Source organism: Ursus arctos, unplaced genomic scaffold, assembly GCF_023065955.2.
Source record: "Ursus arctos isolate Adak ecotype North America unplaced genomic scaffold, UrsArc2.0 scaffold_24, whole genome shotgun sequence".
NCBI classification, from domain to species: Eukaryota; Metazoa; Chordata; class Mammalia; order Carnivora; family Ursidae; genus Ursus; species Ursus arctos.
The window spans coordinates 1,416,460-1,436,955 of record NW_026622919.1 but is presented as its reverse complement, the minus strand read 5'-3'; the positions used below and the strand labels follow the sequence as shown (position 1 = coordinate 1,436,955).

General features: G+C 51.5%; 1 protein-coding gene across 1 annotated transcript in view; it reads right to left on the bottom strand.

The window, feature by feature from the left end:
* NPLOC4 (NPL4 homolog, ubiquitin recognition factor) overlaps positions 1-20,496 on the bottom strand; it is a 60,702-nt gene that overhangs the window by 13,588 nt on the left and 26,618 nt on the right. The window contains exons 10-12 of the mRNA XM_026483898.4: positions 19,005-19,076; positions 18,224-18,350; positions 13,156-13,316 (exon numbers count right to left, since the gene is read on the bottom strand). Of these exons, the coding sequence (XP_026339683.1) occupies positions 13,156-13,316; positions 18,224-18,350; positions 19,005-19,076 (360 nt within the window). The remainder of the gene's footprint in view (positions 1-13,155; positions 13,317-18,223; positions 18,351-19,004; positions 19,077-20,496) is intronic.

The following is a 20,496-nucleotide window of genomic DNA, read 5'->3' as shown; positions in this document are numbered from 1 at the left end:
TCTGCTTGTGCTCTTTTTCTCAAATAAATAAAATCTTTAGGGGGAAAAAAAAAACGCTAGAAAAAAATATAGGTATATATACAGTTTTGGAGTAAAGAATTATTTCTTAAATGTGATGACAAAAGCACAAATTATAGTGAAAAAGGATCTTTTTTTTTTTAAGGTTTTATTTATTTCAGAGAGAGCACATAAGCAGGGAGAGGAGCAGAGGGAGAGGGAGAAGCAGACTCCTCCCTGAGCAGAGAGCCCAATGCGGGGCTGGATCCCAGGACCCTGAGATCATGACCTGAGCCAAAGGCAGATGCTTCACCAACTGAGCCACCCAGGTGCCCCAAAAAAGGATCTTTGAGATCAGAAACTGTTTCAGCTTCTTTGTAGGAAAAACAAAAAGAAAATGACAGCCTGGCACGTGTTTGCAACATAGGACAAAGGGTTAATATACAAAGACCCGACAAACGATGCAGAAACAACGACTCGCCTACAAATACCTACGTGCGGCCCCCGCCAAAGCAATTCACGAAGGACACAGGAGACCTGGGAGGACGCAGGTGCAGAGCAGGGTCCTGGGAGCGCCGCCGCGCCCATGCACAGGTAAGGGCAGGGTGGTCTGCAGCCCAGCCTGCGCGCAGGAACTGCGCCACCTTCTTGGAGATTTGGGAGAACGCATCATGCCCTGAAATGCAGCTCTCCTTCGACAAGCAATGCGGAGCACACACCAAGAGCGCGGCGCGGGGTAGCCCACGAAGCACTGCGCAAAGTGCCAGGCACTAGGCCAAGCCCGGGTCCCTCAACAGACAGCTCCTTAAAGGAGGGGCGCCCCCAGCCCCGCCTACGTACCTTCCTCCCCACAACCTTCCTGCCCCACCACCTCCGTCTTCTCACCTCCTCCAGGGCTTCCAATGTAGGTAATGCCAAAAAAGGCTTGCTTGGCTTTGTTCCCGACCCACCAGGCCAGACCTCAAACACCAAACACTGGTCCCTGGCTCTCAGTGTGTTACTCATCGTAGTTTCTGACTCCAGCTCCTGCCCGCTCATCCCAGCCAGAGACCTGGCTCCAGCCTGGGTTCCTCCCTGCCATCCTGGAGGCTTCCAGGGCTCTCAGCCCAAAGGCCACAGGAAGTGGACACATGCCCCTGCACTATAGCACCAGCCTTCTCACTGGGGTCCCTAACTCTGTGCCCCAGAAGGGTCTTCTACAACACGGACCTCCTGTCCGCAACCTGCTTTCCAGCCCCCTCCTACTGCGTCTCACACTGATTGCAGGCCTACCTCACATGTCCCTCCTGCCGCCCTCTCCCAGCCCAGCCACTGGCACGTGAAGCTTGTGTTGCATGCTGCGAAATCCTCCTGCCTCCACGTCCCATCCAGCAGGAATGTCCCAGAACCACCCTCCACGTCTCTGTCCATGTTTTCCCACCACCCACCTCACCATCTTAGCACACTGAAGCTACCACAGAGCCTTGGCTCCCAGACACAGTGTGCCCTCCGGACGTGTGGGCCCTAGATGGGCTCTTCCCCACCTGGCTCTCACTCTCAAGGTTCTGTAGCACCTTGTCACACCGCACTGGGACACCCTCCCCAGCTGCCCCACAGACAGCCTACAAGGAAGACACCAATGTGACCTGCCCACCACTGTCGTCCCAGGAACCAGGTGTGACACCTGGCATAGTCTCTAGGTCCGGACTGAGTGAAGAGCCTGCAGACCCACTGATGACGCCATTATAAGCTCACCTGCATCCACGTGTGCTCAGTGAGTGACAGAAGGGCAGGTGAGGAATGGTGTTGGGGTGCCTATTTTCCTATAACCAAAAATTCAGTTTTCCCCAATAAACAAACATTTGATTTCATATTAGTAAAATGTCCCATACGTTAACTTAGAGACAGACCTCCACTCCTGATTCACACGAAACTGAACTGTGACATGAGCCCCTCGAGGTCCTGCTGCCCGTCCCCGGCCATCCCTTCACCCGCTATCGAGATGCTCACTTCCAAGCTCCCAGCAGCTCCACCAGCTCGTTGCCTTGCTCTCAGCTGATGACGGACTTCCCGTGAGCAAACCGCCCCTCCAAGACTCCCAGTCCCAGCCCTCCACCAGCTGCCCGCCAGCTCGGGAGCTCGGGGCCCATGTCCACCCCCTCCTGGTCCCTTCCTGTCTCTGAATGCCCCAGAGCCCCTACCCCACATCAGGTCCTCTCCCACCACCAGTCACCCCTTGCCACAGAACCAACGCCAATAGCACACACATGTGGGTTCTCTGTTTTAAAAAAAAAAACATACAAGAAAGTGTCTTGATCCTGCTTCCCACACCAGCACCATCCACTGCCCCACCTGCCTTCCCAGCAGACTCGGTTCTTCCCCAGTCTCTTCTTTAAACCCGTGCTAACCAGCCCTATCTTCTCCACACTAGCTGCTCAGGGCCCTGACAGTCACACGGGGTGATAGCACCCCCACTCTGGACTTGTCGGCACCACGTGACAAGGAAACTCCTCCTCTGCTTGGCTTCCGGGTGTACCCTGGCACCCCGGGGGTACACACTTGGTCTCTGCTGCAGCCCTGTCCGTGTTGAAGGCCCAGGGCTCTTTTGGCCCTGGATGCTCATCTCCAGCTCTAGGCCCCGACGATCGCATCCAGGCAACAGCCCCGAACACCATACACACAGCACACCTGCAGACCCACCTCCAGGCGCGCCTCACCCACCCCACCATGGGGAGCACCAACGCACACCAGAAGTCCTAACGATATCCAGGAACAAGCGAAGTAGCCATCAGTTGTTAAACACGCTCAGTAACGTACTCCTTTATCCCTACAATCACCATCTAAACAACCGATCTAAAACAACAGGAAAGAAAGAAGGAAGTACGCCAGACGCAAACAGTGGCTACTGCTCACTAGGCCTTCCTCGTGTCTTTCTGCAGGGATCAAGTGTGTGACCACGAACACAGAAAACTCTTGCTGTAAATTATAAACAGAACCCATGTGTGGAGCAAAGCAGCACAGAGAGACAGAAAGGAAAAGACCACACTCGCCTCCACCCTGCATGCCCCCAGGATACACGTGCCAAGCGGTGACTCAAGAAAAGCACCTACTTTTACAAACAACAGGCCCTGGATATCACTGCAGTACTCCCGTCCCTTCCTTCTCCAGCGTCACGGTGTTTCTAGGTTACACCGCTCCCCTCCTCCCCCAGCCGTTCTTCGCTGGCTGCACAGTACCCACCGGGACATACACATCAGAGCTGCAGACAAGCACCGACCACCCTCCCACGGACCCCCAAGCTCTCCAGGCCTGTCCTCTGTACACACGCACATAAGAATGTGCACGTAAACACCCACACACGTATCTCCACGCTGCATATGCAGGTATATGTATGGTTTTACATTGTGAGTTTTTGAGTTTTATTCCAGACCTTTTTTTTTAAACTTAAATTCAATTAGTTAACATATAGTATATTATTGGTTTCAGAGGTAGAGGTCATCAGTCATATACAACACCCAGTGCTCATTACATCACACGCCCTCCTTAATGCCCATCACTCAGTTGCCCCATCTCCCACCCCCTCCAGCAACCCTCAGTTTGTTTCCTATGATGAAGAGTCTCTTATGGTTTGTCTCCCTCTCTGATTTTGTATTGTTTTATTATTTTTCCCTCTCTTCCCCTGTGATCTTCTGTTTTGTTTCTTAAATTCCACACGAGTGAGATCATATAATTGTCTTTCTGACTGATTTCACTTAGCATAATACCATCTAGTTCCATCCATGCCGTTGCAAATGGCAAGATTTCATGTGTTTTGATGGCTGAGTACTATTCCATTGTGCATATAGACCACACCTCTTCTTTATCCATTCATCTGTCGATGGACATCTGGGCTCTTTCCATAGTTTGGCTATTGTGGACATCGCTGCCATAAATACTGGGGGGCAGGTGCCCCTTCAGATCACCATGTCTGTGTCTTTGTATCCCAGATCTTTAAATAATTTTCAAGCACATGACTTCAGTGGCCACATAATATTCTACCGCAGAGATATATTCTAGTTTAATGCCCCATTATTGGACTCTTAGATTGCTTCCCATTTTTGTTATCACAGACAACATGACGAGTAGCCTTAGATGAAACTCGGTGCATGTGCCATTCGCAAGGCTGACCCTCAACCCAGCCACAGCCACAGCCCACAGGACGACCAAGAGGATTACTTCCATGTTTGCCTTTAGAGGTCTCTTTGTTCAAACTGATTTTCCTAAAACGCATGAGAAATGAGTGTCTCAAGTCCTGCGAGAGTATAAAAACTTGTGGGAAGCACTGCCAGGCTGCTTTCACCAACAGGCGAGTAAGCAGGCCAAGAAAACAACAGCATACCTGAAGCAACAACACAAGCTCTGGGACAAGGGGAGCTCACTTCCTGGGGGGCCCGGGGGCGTCAGCTGGCTAAGTGTTGGACTTTGGCTCAGGTCGTGATCTCAGGGTCCTGGGATCGAGACCCGCGTCAGGCTCCCTGCTCAGCGGGAAGTTTGCTTGAGATTCTCTCTGTCCCCCTCACTCTCTGCCCCTCCCCCTGCCCATGCTCTCTCCCTCTCAAATAAATAAATATAATCTTGAAGCTCGCTTCTTAAGAGCAAGAAATTTACAAGACATGGAAGTAAAAAGCAAATTTCCAACCCAATGAAGGGTATCACCAAACAAACCCACAGCAAACTCGTAGTTAATGATGAAATCCTGAAAGCACTTCCTTTACGGTTAAAAATAAGACAACAGCGCTGGTCACTGGACATTGTTCTGGAAGCCCTACCAGCAGGAGCTGAAATGAACGGGAAGGGAGAGACAACTGCCATTCCTGGACAATACGCGCATCTGTGCAGAAAACCCAGAGGAATAGGGGCGCCTGGGTGGCTCAGTTGGTTAAAGGGCTGCCTTCAGCTCAGGTCATGATCCCGGGGTCCTGGGATCGAGTCCCATATCCGGCTCCCTGCTCAGCGGGCAGCCTGCTTTTCCCTCTGCGTGCTGCTCCCCCTGCTTGTGCTCTCTCCCTCTCTCTCTCTCACATAAATGAAACCTTAAAAAAAAGAAAGAACGAAAGAAAGAGAGAGAGAGGGAGAGAGGAAGGAAGGAAGGAAGGAAGGAAGGAAGGAAGGAAGGAAGGAAGGAAGGAAGGAAAGGAGGAAGGGAGGAAGGGAGGAAGGAAGGAAACCCAGAAGAATGTACATGTAAATTTGGGGAACCAATAACAGATAGCAAAGTTGCCAAACGTTTAGCGGTTTCAAACAACAGTTTAAAATGTAATTTTAAAAAGACACAATTTATAGTATGTAGAAACCATAAAGTACCTAGGAACAATCTAACAGATGGCAGGCAGGACCTCTATGCAGATGACCCTAACTCCCTGAGACACACTGGGGAACATGGGACAGGTGCAGCACCCCCGACATTCGCAGGGGAACTCAGCACAGAAAAGGGGGTGAAGAAATCCTAATAAGACTTGTTTGTTTTGGTGCAACTCGCGAGCTAGTTCTCAATCTTCTGTGGATGAGTAAAGGGTCGGGAGAAGATCAGGTACCGAGGGTAACTGTACGGTCAGACTGATGGCAATCGCATGGTGTTGGCGCTGGTTCAGGACAACTGGCCGATGGGGCAGAGAGGAGCAGAGAGACACATCCTGGGTGAGGGGAAGCAGACGGCAGAAGCCCCACAGCTCAACAGGGTCAAAGAAGAGGCTTTTTTTCAATAAATGGTGCTCAGACAATTGATTATCCACGAGATTAAAAAAAGAAATATAAGAAAGCAGTTGGGTCTCTGCTCACTCCATACACTGAAAACAATTCCGGGTAGGCTTAAGAACCCAAATGTGCAAGACAAAATCCTAAACCTCATACAAAATGACAGACTATCCTATGACCTGACATGCTGAACCATACGGACAAGAGGCACAAAGCTGACCACAATGAAACATAAACCTTTGGCATCAAGACACCACAAGTGGGAAAGAGGAGACGTGCTAAGAGCTGTCACACGTGTGACGGACAAAGCGAGGGGACGGAACATTGCGAGAACGCCTACAAATCAAAGGCAAAAGACACAACCAGCCAGGAGAAACACCAGGAAGCTGACTTGAACACGCACATCCCAGGACACAGGAAGAGCCAACACACAAATAAGAAGGAGTCTGCCCTCACTCATCATCAGGTCAGTACAAGTTACAACGCAACGACAGAGCGTGTGGGAGTCTGAGGGGCGGCTGACAGCTACACGCGGCCGGGGGACCGTCCTGGCGGGGGGCCCAGCAAGTCTCTGTCAACCACAGCAGTACACAAGTCGCCTGGTTTAAGAAAACAAACACAGGAGGTAGACGCAGGGACAGAAGCAGGAAGTCGGAGCTCAACACTGCGCAGGGGTCACCTCTGGAGAAAGAGGAGCAGGTGGAAGCACAGGAGTGTCCCAGGAATGTTCTGGTCCCTTAAACTCCAGATTGGAGACTTGGTATTAAGTGATGTTTTATCTCTTTAACACATTTTATAAATAATCTTTCCTATCTACTTGATATTTAATTTTAAAAACTCTGAAAAGAAACAGATGGCAGTCCGATTAAGCTACAGGGAATATTCCTTCATCTTATGCACAAAAGGGTTTCCTCAGCGTGTGCTGGGTGCTGAAGGCGCTGGACAGCCTGGGTGAGGCACCTCAGATGTAAGACACACTGAGCTCTTTAATGAGGACACCAGGTTCTGCTGTCATCCACAGACCCATAAACTTTCCTAAAGAGGCTTAAATGAAATTCCTGTCCAAATGCTCAGCATGGCACCCTCAGGTCCTAAAAATGAGTCAAAACACTGATTCTGCATTACAAAACAGCACATCACAAATGCATCTTTTTAAGATGCGAACTTTGGGGGGGAGGCAGTAACTAATGCTCCTGTTTCTCATATTGGTTCCCAGCATGGAGTGGTTTGATGTGACATTTAATAATGGTTTAACACTAAAGGACCTGCTCCACAAACAGGAACTAAGAGTGAGGCCTATGCTTTCAAGCCCAACTGTTTTATTAAACACCACGGGGGATGAAGGAGAGGAGAGGAACCCCTACGCAACGGGCTAGGAACCGCTTTCTCGGAAGACTGATAAGGAGCGCCCCGCACCACTAGCTCCACTACTGCCCCCGGACCTGACAGGCGTCCCCGCGGGCGGTCCCTCAGCTGCACCAGTCTGGAAGGAGCAGGCGCAACAGAGCCGCCGTCCCGTGCCGCACAGGCCTTTCAGAGAGCGGCTGACAGGAAGAGCGCACCTTGTGCCTTGGGACCCACCCCTCTGCTTGCCAGCCCCGCGTTTCCAGCCAGGGTTCCAGAGTGCCGCCCCAGTGCTCCTGCTGACCCCGCGGCCAGTAGCACAGACCCGCCAACACAGACGATGCAATTCCACGCAGCGACTCAGCCTCTGCTTTTTTTCCCTGATGGGTGAGGAAGTGAATTCTTTGTTACAAAGGAGGTCGTCCCCAGCTTCAAAAGTCCCTCTTCAGGGCCAGGCCCAAAGCTCCTCAGCATCTGGGCGTGCCCCCCGCCCCCCCCCCCCACCACTTGGCACTGAATGAGATCCAGCAAGACAAAGACTGAGGACTACACACTACAGACACGGCTGGACCTGAAGATGTTGGGAAAGTGGTGAAGCAAGCCCATCACGAGAGATCCCACACGGCGTGATTCTGTCGGGCAGACACACAGACAAAGTGGATGAAGGACTGCCAGGAGCTCTGGGATGGGAGGCTCGGGGACGGGCAGCTTAGGTGCGGCGGGGTCTCTGTTTGGGGGACGGAAGTGTTCTAAAATCAGACGGCGGTACAGGAGTGTGTGTGAGCGCGCTAGAACCCACCGAATTCTGCACTTTCAACGCATGGACTGTACTGCATGTGAGCTCTATCTCAGAAAAGCCACAGAAGCATGTAACTTGAGGGGCCCCTGGGTGCCTCAGTCAGCTGGGCGGTTGACTTTGGTTCAGGTCATGGTCTTGGGGTCCTGGGATGGAGCCCGGCATTGAGCTCCCCACTCAGCGGGGAATCTGCTTGAGATTCTCTCTCTCCCTCTGCCCCTCCTCCTGCTCTCTCTCTCAAATAAATAAATAAATTAACTACTTAAATCTTCTTTAAAAACTGATGGAGGGACGCCTAGGTGGGCTCAGTCAGTTGGGTGTCTCCCTTCGGCTTGGGTCGTGATCCTGGGGTCCTGGGATCGAGTCCCACATCAGACTCTCTGCTTGGTGGGGGCCTGCTTCTCCTTCTGCCTGCTGCTCCCCCTGCTTGTGCACGCTCTCTCTCTCATCAATAAATAAAATCTTTTTTTTTTTTTTTTTTTTTTTTTTGCTAGAAAAACCACCAATTCACTGTAAAGAAATTATATCATCAAATTTTGGCCTAGATATCTTGGACAAGGTATAGTGGCCACAGAGACCATTCTTAATAACAAAAGCTATAATCACTAAAATTTGGGATCATTAAAAATGTTTAGCCTCGGGGCCCCTGGGTGGCAGCTGGGAGAGCATCCAACTCTTGGTTTCAGCTCAGGTCGTGGTCTCAGGGTCATGGAATCAAGCCCTGCATCAGGTTCCGCACTCAGGGCAGAGTCTGTTTGGGATTCCCTCCCCCTGCTTTTCTCCCTCCCTCCCTATCTCAAATAAATAAATAAATCTTAAAAAAAAATACTTAGCCTCATTATTGACTGAAGTAGTATGTGCGGAAGGCATACTTGACCACACACAGCGAGGGTGAGGGCACAGACAGCAGCACTGCCTGATTGCTGGCACCTGGTCAGAGGAAAGCCCCAGATCCCACCTCCTCCCAATTCCACGCCTCGGCACCCGCCTGGCCTCTAGGACCCAGAGCTGCTCCCACATGGGCACCAGGATTCAGAGACCTGAGCTACTCGTAGAAGCAAAACCCTGCAGACCACCAGTGTAGCCCTGGCAAGGAGAACAAGGCTGGCTGGGGTGCACCTTACTCATCGGTGGAAACAAATGCACTCTGGTTCTACACGTGAGGAACGTGAGGGGCGGTCACACAAGAAATTTTACCACGGTGACCCCACTGAAACACACACGAAAAGGGGTACACGATGATACATACAAGCAGTACAAGTAAGAAAAACCAAGGAGTGATGAACCTGTCAGAGGGGGCTCCCTAGAGCTTCTACAGCACTGATAATGTCCTCTTTTTTAAAAAAGTATTTTTATTTATTGGCAGAGAGAGCACAAGCAGGTGGAGCGACAGGCAGAGGGAGAGGCAGGCTCCCCACTGAGCAAGGCGCCCAATGTGGGACTCGATCTCAGGACCCTGGGATCATGACCTGAGCCGAAGGCAGACGCTTCACCAACTCAGCCAGCCGGGCGCCCCTCTAGCTGCATTTTAGAAGCTCTTAGAGAGCTGTGGGCATAAGGGCGGCGAGGGTGCAGAGGACTCATCTCCGGAGGCTGCCCTCGGGCGTCCACTGGCACGTGCAGAGCCACTGTGGCGGAGCAGTACAGCGATGCCTTGCTCGCGGGGTGGGCTGGGCTGCCCCGACACACCGCTCAACGCTGACGCGCAGGGAGCAGCCCCTGCAATTGCACGGAGCAGGCGCACCTCGTCTCACCGCCTCGTACCGTGCTTCACAAGCACCATGAGTTTTCACGGCCTGAAGGTGTGTGGCAGCCCTGTGATGAGCCATTTCTCCCACAGTATTTGCTCACATTCTGGCGATTCATTTCAACCTTCTTTGTTGGATGCGTGGGGTGACCCGTGGACGGGGATCTCTCATGTTACGCAGACTTGCCAAGGGGCAGCAGCACAGTTTGAGAGGATGGACTCCAATTCAGAAAGAAAGCTCTCCTGGTCAACTGCTCTCAGACAGCATCACAAGCTACCGGGACTGGGCCGTGAAGGGAACAAGCGATGCTGCGAACTTCACTGCTGTCATAGTAAGACCTTGCCACGGCCACCCTAGCCTTCAGTGGCCACCACCCTGATCAGTCAGCAGCCACCCACATCCAGGCAAAAAGACTGACGTGCTGAAAGCTCAGATGACCCTTAACATTTTTCAGCAATAAGCTATTTGTAAATTAAGGTATGCACACTGTTTTTTAGACATCATCCTATGTACACTTAACTTCTTCGTGTACTTGGAAACCAAAACACCCATCTGACCCGCTTATTGCCCTATCCGCTTTATTGCGATGACTGGAACTGGGCCCGCAGCATCTCTGAAGCGTGCCTGCACCTGGGGCCCAAAGTACCGCCGGCAGGAAGGGCCTGGAAACAACACAGCTAAGCAGCAAAAACTCAGACAGAGTGCTGAGTGACACTGAGGCTCTCCCCACTCCTGAGAGCACGAGGGGCTGGCAGCTCTGGTTCCGCCCCTGCTGGAGGGCCACTGCTGCAGACAGAGACCCGCTCTACACAGGGCTGGGGTTTCAAACACACGGCCATTCTCCAACAAGATGATGCAAAATTTCTGCAGTGTATGGGGTGTTTAAACTGCACGAGGCAGCAGCCAAGCTGGAAACTTCTTAAGGACAAAAACTAAATCTCCCAGTCTTTCAGGGCCAAGGAGACAAAAGTGCAAAGTCTGGAAGACGACACCTTATGGAAAGGCAAGAATCAGCAGCAGATGGATTCTTACACAGATGTGAGTCAGACGTGACCCAGCTAAGTACTGCGTCCATGCAGTGGACAGCCCATCACCCCATTTCCCCACTAGAGGAAGGGGCAGCCCTCTCTGGTGGAGAGGTCCTCCAGGGTCTGTGGGTTTTAATACGCCGTGACCAGCACACAACAAAAACTTCCCGAACACCTGAAAAGAAAAGACGGACAATACAAAGGAAAAACAGACAACGGCTGCAAACGCACAGATGATACAAATGCTGGATGCAGGGTCTGAAAATACCAGGATCACAACCCATAATCAGAAGGGAAAAAAAATCAGCCAATCAAAACTGATCCAGAAATGACAGACAGATTTAGTAGATAACATTAAAACGCTCATTATAACTGCATCGCACATGGGCATGCAGTCAAGTGGAGACAGAGGAGCACCAGGTGAAAGGTGCGGTGGCGACAGCCATGGCACCCGGGGCCACACAGTTTGCCATCCAGGAGCAGCCACAGCCCAGACACCACTCAAGTCAGGACTACGGGCTGCAAAAATCAGCAGTGCAGACCCAAAATGAAGCAGAGAGAAAACAGACTGACGAGACGCCTGGGTGGTTCAGTCGGTGAAGTGTCTGCCTTCGGCTCAGGTCATGATCCCAGGGTCTTAGGATCGAGCCCCACGTCGGGCTCCCTGCTCAGTGGGGAGTCTGCTTCTCCCTCTGCTGCTCCCCGTGCTTGTACGCTCTCTTGCTATCTCTGTTCTCCCAAATTAATCAATAAAATCTTAAAACACACACACACACAGACTGAAATACAGCAAACAGAGCATCTGTGAGCTGTGGGATGACTTCAAGCAGCCAAATAGTCCCCGAAGGAGAGGGAGGAACCAAAACAAACAACAACAAAAAACCACCAAAACCAAAAAAAGCCCCAAAAAGATACTGAACGACTGGCACCCACAGAATTCTAAAAATGGTCCTGAAGTATCTCCGGCCTCCTCCCCAAGACTGTGAGTAAGACGAGAACTCATGCCCACATGGCAAAGGGGATTCTGCAGGTGTGATTAAGGTCACTAATCCACCGACTTTAAAGTCAGGAAAGGACCTTGGAGAGGCTAGGTGGGCCAGAAGGAACAACGAGAGCCTGTCAGGGCGCGCGCGGGCAGAGGCGGGCAGAGGAACACGCTCATGCGGGCCGCCAGGGAGAAGCAGCAGACTGCCACGCTGTGAACTGCTGCAGGGCTGGACGCCCAGGCGCTCGGGCTGCCAACACCTCACGCTGCAGGTAATAAAATCAGAGCCAAACCAGCACCACTGAGGCTGAGCGCAGCCCAGAGCCCAAGCATGGGGCTGTGAGCAAACACACGTGTGTGGTCTTACGGCCACCACACCGACAGCCACTTGTGACAGCAGCAACACAAAATGAAGACGACGGCCAAAAAATGACGCAACTCACAGACCCAAGAAGCTCCACAAACCCTAAATGCAGGACACGTGAGAAAAACTGCCCAAGCACATCAAGACCGAGCTGCTAGAAAGCAGTAATGAGGACAGAACACAAGGGGCGCCTGGGGGCTCAGTCGGTGACGCGTCTGCCTTCGGCTCAGGTCATGATCTCGGGGTCCTGGGATCGAGCCCCGCATCGGGCTCCCTGCTCAGTGGGGAGTCTGCTTCTCCCTCTGCCTCTTGCCCCCCCTGGCTTGTGTCTCTCTTTGTGAGATAAACAAAAATCCTAAAAAGAGAGAGAGAGAGAAAGAGAGAGAACATAAAAAGTGGCCAGCAGGGCAAGCCCTATTATGGGTGGAAGAACCCATGAGGGTAACAGCCGGCTTCCCCACTGGAAACGCCCAGAATCTAGTAATAGCAGAACCAACCTGCTAACCCAGAATCCTTTATGTGGTGAAAACAGCTTCAACATGAAGACAAGATACGCTTCCGACAGACAAAAGCTGCCTCGCGCCCGGAGAGAGAACTGAAGGAACCGTCCAGACAGCAGGACGGTGCCAGAGAGAAACCCGAGTCTGCCCAATCAGGAACCAAGGAGGTGCCTGGCCTGTAAGCAGGAGCAATTGTCAAGCTGAGGAGGAAAACAGACTTCCGGTCCTAGAGGGAAGCACCTAACTCCTCACGCGTTCAAACAGGACAGTCTCCAATAAAAATAGCTTTTATAGCTCTCACAAGAAACAAAGATTTAGAAATGGACAATGACGTGTCTACATTGTTAGCTCACGTCTGATGCCCTGAGGAGAGCCCACGTACCCACCGCACAGCCCCACTGATGACTCCTGCTGAGGCGCTGACATATCCGGTCTTACGTTCAGAAATGGAAATTGTGCTTGTGTCACGATGGTTGGATCTGGTGTCACAGATCCCCAACCCCGTGTGTGTTATTTCTACTACTGGTGAGAAGCCTCGAACATGCTCTGGAATGCCGTTATCCACAAGGTGGGCTCTGGACCGCACCAGAAGACCAGCGCTGATAGGGCCACGGGGTCTGACACAGGTCAGCGTCCACACCATTCTCCATCCATGATCTCTGCACACCGTGGTGTTCTTACCTTGTAGAACACGTCGGGCACATACTGCTCACTGCTGGACTCCTTGGCGTAGCCGAGCTCAGGGGCGTCCTTGCAGGGCAGCAGGCACTCGTCGCGGACCAGTGCCATGCACTGATTGGACACCTGGTACCCTTCAAAGTGGACCTGGTTGTCGGGACCACCTGCAAGAGAGAGCCCTTCATGGAGAATCCACCAGAGGAGACTCAAACCAAGTCTGTATGTGTTACGCGTCAATTCCGACCCACAGAACAAATAAACCCTCAAGAGTCTGCCTTGGGTAAGAATTCAAAAGCATCTGACGGCAACCTGACGAGTGGCTTGAGCACGTGGCCTGCATATGGGGCAGGAAGATGCCACCGCAGCTCCTCCGACAGGTCTCTGATACCCGCCCTAATTGTGCGTGCTGTCCTCAGGTGTCAGGGGCGTGAACGGCAGACAGAGCCCCACATCCCAGCAGACTTTTGTTCCCGAGTGGACAGAGCAGGGGGATGGAGATGGGCAGGACAAAAGGTGAAACAAGGCCAGTTTGCACCGGGGTCTCTGCGCTGCAGATGCCCACAGAGCCACCACACGGTCTTCCAGCACCACACTCGGGAGGTGCGGACAGTGCGGCAGAGCCGGGGCCGCCGTGCTCACTGTGCTATGCACGGCCCGCGTGCCTTTCACCCAACCTCTCCGTCGTCATGCCATCAACTGTCCAGTGTGACGTAAAATTAGGGACACAGCGCAAAAGCCGCTGAGAGGGAAGCACCCAGTGAGTTAAACGGAGCAGGGACCTGGCTGAGACGAGATCCTGAAGAGAAGGATGGGCCCCCTGTCGAAGGCAGGCCGAGCCTTTGGAGGAGGGACAACCAGAGGGTGCTGACTTGCACCGACACACACACGTGCACTTGAGCCATCCGGTCAGGCTCTGGCAACACTAATGTCTGCTATCATTTCCAGCTTTGGAGAATTAAAACCCTCAACATCTCTGTTTTAGTTACTTTGACAAAAACAAAATAATTTACTGATTAGGGAATAGAAATTTTTTCCATCTGGCTTTCCAACATTTACCAGAAACCAGACCTGGTGGCCAAATAGTCAGAGAAGTGAAGGGGGGTTGCAGAACAGCCTAAGAGGGGACAAGCCAGGGGCCTGCCGTCTGCTCGGCTTCACGCACCAGAGGCCAACAGTAGCCGGCTTCCAAAAGCACAGACGGGCTCCGGAGGCCCACTCAACAACCGAGCCTAGCATCTCTCTGGCCCTCACTCACACGCTGAGGAGAGCTGGCCGTGACCACTCCCTAACATCGAGGCAGCTTCACCCTCTGGCGTGCTCGGGGTTAGGAGTGCCATCATCGTACCACAGATGAGCGCGATGGTTTAGAAGGAGCAGCGGGCAAGGTGGGGAAGGAGTGCGGTGGGGCCGCCCACCCTCCGCGAGTGCCTCTGGCTCTCGTTTGACTCCAGGTATCGTAAACCTGCACTGGCTTCTAGCCTGAGCACTGAAGTGTGACGGGCCATAGGAGAAAAAAATCTGGCCTTTGAGAAACAGAGAAAGAGAAAGCATTAGTTGTAAAACTGAAGGCTGTTAAGAAAAAAAAAAAAAAGCAACATCCAGGGGTCCCCAGGTGGTGCAATTAAGTGTCCGATTCTTGGTTTCAGCTCAGGTCATGATCTCAGGGTCATGAGATCTAGCCCTCAGCCAGACTCCGAGCTCAGCAAGGAATCTGCTGGAGTTTCTCTCCTTCTCTCTCCCTCTGCCCCTCCCCACACATGGTCTCTAGCTCTCTCTCAAATAAAAAAAAAAATTTAAAGATTTTACTTATTTGACAGAGAGACAGCAAGAGAGAGAACACAAGCAGGGGGAGTGGAAGAGGGAGAGGGAGAAACAGGCTTCCTGCCGAGCAGGGAGCCTGACGTGGGGCTTGATCCCAGAGCCCTGGGATCATGACCTGAGCTGAAGGCAGACACTTAACGACCGAGCCACCCAGGAGCCCCTAAATTTAAAAAAAACAAAAGCAAAATTAATCCAAATCGATAGTTTCCAAAGGTAGATTCAGTGAGAGGACTGCCAACTGCCCTTTTCCATGTCGAGGAGGAAGACACCAAGCCCTGATGGGTTTCTTTATCCTTTCCGGAAACCCTGTACTGGCTGGGCTGTAGAGGCAGTGGGACAACCTAACGATAGGATCATTCCCTTCTCAAGTCAATCTGCCAAGGAAACCTGCACGTGGGAGGAAAGGGCCTGTGGCAGAAGAACTCTGTGCCTGGGATGCAGCCTCAGGAAGGGACTCTTACAGCCCAGAGACATGGGTGGCCAGCCCACCAAGACAGAGAGGCCACCATCGGGGCAGGGAGTTTAAACTTAGGCTCAATGCTGCATTCTCCTTCTGCTAGATCCTTCGAGTTCAAAGGCACAAACCCCACGTATAATCATGACTCTCTTTCTCCACAGGTCTCAGTCTAGAGCTGTTCTTGGCAGGAAGAGACAACGTGGAGCCTACAGCTGCAGCAGCAGCTGTGGGGGAACTGTGAGCACGGTGCCCGCAGAAGCACCATAAACCCCAGATGCAACAGTCAGTCTCCTGGGAGACGGCCACAAACACACAGGCCTGCTCCTTTCCAGCCCATCGGGGACTCAGGGATGGAGTACGGCCAGCGCAGCTCGGACAGCTTCATGGGGCAGCAACACGTTCCTGGTCAAGAACCACTGAGGCGGGGGAACAGCACACTTTGTCTGGGGGTCCAAGGTGTGGGATGCTGTGGATGGCCCCCCCCTCCGGTGGCCGCCCCTGAGAGTGGGAGAGTACTGCAAGCCTGAGCTCATTGCAGTGTTCAACGAGGGGGACAAGTCAGCAGAGAAACAAAGGGACTCTAACTGCAGATCTTATGATGAGTTATTTACTGTCTATAGTTCTGAAGCCTTTCAGTTAAGTGGCAATTCGGAAGGAAAAACTCCGTGGATGATCTAGACTCTCCCACCTCCCAACAAGAGGTATGAATCAGTAATTGAAGATACGGGCAGCCCCCAGGTAGAAACTATTTATAATCCTAAAAATGTGCCAGTTCCTTTGGCCCACTGAATAACTCCCCACAGACAAAGTAATTAAAAGGTCTAGGTTACCATGGGAGCCCACAGAAACCTGAGACAGCAGTTCTGGAATCCGTGAAAGTAATTTTTGGTTGCCCTCAACAATGGGGCACCCGGCTGGGGGGGTGGGGAGGGCTGCCAGCTGGAGTGGAAGAGGTGGGACACCTCACTGGTGTTTGGGGGAATCCCATACAACAAAGGACCGTTCCACATCCCACACGACCTTGAATATGCCCTGCACATTCTTATAGGCAAAAACCCCCATTTATGATCTCAGATTAGAATCAATTGTATTTAAGGGGCTCCTGGGTCGCTTGGTCAGTTAAATGTCTGTCTTGGGACCGGGTCATGATCCCAGGGCATCGGGATCCCTGATCAGAGAGGAGTCTGCTTATCCCTTTACCTCTGCTCGTGCTCTCAAATAAATAAAATCTTTTAAAAAAAGGGAAGAAGAATCCACCATTTTTTATATACATAAGCACAAAAAGAAATACGCAGTTTTAATCCATGGTGAGTTCTCTTAGCCAAGGGGTGGGGACACACCCAGCTCAGCGCTTCACGGAGGGCCGGTGAGCATCTCAGGAAAGCACGGCACTGGCGCCAGTGAGGCCCGAGAGCGAACGTCAGCTCTGGCTCCATCCCCGAGCACTGGCGTACAGAAGTAGGCTGCTCTGTGCTATGGTCGGGTGGTCACTCTGCTTCCTCTGTTACACTGACATGTTCAGACAGGTGTATCATCTATGAACGTTACTCTCTGGACAGTAAAGGGTATCGCAAAGTACCCTGAACAAGGGGTTTCAAAGGGTGTCTGGCAGGTTGGAGAACCAGCAGTTTAAGCAGTGGCACCCAGGACATCCGCCTGGTGTGTTGTGGGGAGGGAAAAGGTACACGTTGCCCCCCCGGGGCACAGACAGAACGGGCATGGCAGAATTCCAGATGGCGCAAAAGGTGCTCCTCCCTGCTCCCCTCCCTGGCGTGCAGTCTGAGCTGCTCTCCCCAGCTGTCCTCACAGAAAGAGCCTATGCCAAGGAACTACTTTCCTGTAACCCTGGTCAACACTCCCATCCACTCCCTTAAGTACCTGGCCCAACAACAGTCCTAGAAAAATAAATCAACTCAGTTAATTCACACTAGCCTGTGAAAGTGCTGCCACTGCCTCTCACTCCTCAAAAGTACGTTCATTTCAAAAAGAAAGTGCTGTCAATCCGACTGGATCTTAACAATTCAAGCAGTGTTTTTCTCCATGGTTCTCATGACAGTTCCCTCAACTGGGATTAATAGGGGATCCAGTTACTTACCAACATGTTTGGGCTACTTGTAAACTTGTCTTTGTTAAATTAGGGGTGCTTCTTTCTACAGAACTAGGGGAAGGATGGCTACCATGAACAAACTGGGTTACCGTTCAGTGAGAGTAGAAGCCAGGTCTTCACAGGATCCAAGTTAGTGTTTACTTTAAAAAAAATGACCAGATACATGTGCTTTCATGAGTTGGTTCTCCAAGTTTAAAATTCCCATTCTTTTTAAACTGTACAGTCCTATGACCGGTGTTTTTTCTAAGACAGCATATGTTAAGCATGTTATAAAAGATTTGGCTACCTTCTCATAGGTGATGATTTTTTATTACATACTTATGATGTACATAGCATGGAATACTATACACGTATCATTTCTCCCCCCCACACACACACTCAGAAATGGTCTTAAAATGACTCCCACAGTAAATCCTTTTCTCCTACACAGCCAGACAGTCATCTTTGGTTACTGGAAGGAGCAAAAGCAGCCCTGAGTGAAGATCCAGAATCAAGCTGACTTCAACTCAGAACGCTGAGCGGATGAGAGAAGAGCTATTTGAGGCCCCGATTCTAGTAGTTCTGCGGGTGGTGCGGGTAAGTTCAGGATTTTTACCATAACACAGAAAGAGGAATCATGTCCCACAGGCACATTAAGGAAATCTACTGTGGCTGGAACTCTCCCAGGAGAGGAGCAGAGCACATACCTGTAGCCACTGCAGTGACGAACTTGGACCCAAAATGTCCATCTGGAGAGAGTCGACATATGTTAGGGTGCTTATTTTGGAAGTCTCCTGCAGTGATACATTCTTCCGAACTCAAGAAATAGGTGTCCTAAGAAAAGAGAGCCGGCATTTCCAGTTTTACAGCACCATGGGGAAACATACTCCTATTTCTTCTTTAGAAAATATCAAGAACTTAACGTAGCCTGTCAAATACTGCATGAAACAAACACCCACAGTCCCTGGCTGTCACAGACTCCTCCTCTCCCACCATGAATAACTAGGAAGGCCAGAAGCATCAGGCATCCACCCCCACGGGCTGACCTCCAAAAAACACTGCTGGGTGAAGGCCGGGGGAGTTGCTCTGCAAGACACAATCAACAGACTAAGCCTTAATTTATCAAGAACACAGTGTTGAAAATAATTTGGTCTAAAAACCAGGATGAGGGACGCCTGGGTGACACAGTCAGCGAAGCATCTGCCTTCAGCTCAGGTCGTGATCCCAGGGTCCTGGGATGGAGTCCCACATGGGCTCCTTGCTCAGCCGGGATCCTGCTTCTCCCTCTGCCTCCCGTTCCCCTGCTTGTGTGTGCACATTTTCTCTCTCTCTCTCTGACAAATAATGAATGAATAAAATCTTAAAAAAAAAAAAAAAAAAGCCAGGATAAGCTGTGCAGAGCCACCCTGCCAGCGTGAGCCAGAGCTGGCTTGTAACCAAGCTGCAGGCTGAGCTAAGTGGACACTGGGCACTCCCATCTCATCTCACCTTATTCCGGCTGTATCGGACGGTCCCTTTCCGGGTGTCTTCTGAGACGAGGTCTGTAAATATCCAGCCAACCTGCACAAAAAAGGAAAGTATCCTCTGAGCCTCTCCCTGAAACAAGTGACGAAGTTTTCTGGCCTCTGCACAGAGACCTTATGAGCATTTCCGTAAGAGACTTCTGTGACCCAGTTCTTTCTAGGTGAGGCAGATCCTTAGCTAAGCTACCAGAGCTTTCAAACGCCACCCAGATGAAAATGGCCACCCTCCTCTGGCGGTGCTGGCCTGGAGGTGACAGTGCATGAGCAGAGCTCATTTCTCTGTTAGAAGCCCCAGGGCACCAACTCTGTACCCAGCACTGTGCTGGCTTCAGGGGGAACCCCCAGGGGTGAACCAGATTAACAGAATGCCTACACCCCAAAGAGGAAGACAGACAGTGAGCAAGCAGAGACAATGCTATTTCAAATGCTAAGGTTTTCTCCATGAGATAAGAAAATGGACTCCCTACAGAAAGCATTTAAAATAAGGACCACCACCACGGAGTCCTTACCGAGTGGCCCCTTTGTGCTCTGCTACAGGACTGAAGAGAGCAAGTGAAGGCACGAGCTGCTGAAACCCCGTTATTGGGGCACCCTCCCGCCGGTCCCAGACAGCTGCCTGTCTGTGTGCTCTGTGGTCCCTAGCCTTCCTGCGCGCATGAACCTCACAGCCGGTTGCCCCTCCTGAACCAGAACCGGGCTGAGAGGTTTGCAAGTGGGGCTGGACCCCGAGTACACATCCTTTGGAGAAGGGACGTGGTGCCCATGACCCTGTCCAGCAGAACCCTGATACAGAACGCTTCAACATCTCCTGTAACATAAGACCAGGCAAACGTGGAGAACTTCATTTTCTTTAAAAATACCCAAACAAAAAACCCATGGAGGATGCAGCAAAGGAATGGAACCTTGCGGTGTCAACGGGCCCAGGCAGTGAGTAGAGCAGAGCCAAAGCCAGGCGGAAATCAGCTAGGGCAGCAGAGAAAGATACTGAACAAGAGAAACTTCAAAAATTTAAACCAAAATATGACCCTAAACCAACATGCTGACTCCTGGGGCACCCGGGGGGCTCCATCAGTTAAGTGTATGACCCTTGATCTCAGCTCAGGTCATGATCTCAGGGTTGTGAGTCCAAGCCCCACGCTGGTCCCACACTGGGCTCCACACTTGGTGTGGGGTCTACTTTAAAAAAAAAAAAAAAGATGCTGATTCCTTACTAGTAACAATAGGACACTGTTTTCTTAAAACTTTTGTTAAAATGACTTTGCTCTATAAGCCCCTAGGCTTACAAACACATTCCCTATTTTCCCCCGTTTATCTGTAGGGAGTTATTTTTTCACTAAGTTTATTAACAAAGAAAGGATAAAACTTATGGGATGCCTGGGTGGCTCAGTGGGTGAAGCATCTGCCTTCGGCTCAGGTCACAATCCCAGGGTCCTGGGATGGAGCCCCATGTCGGGCTC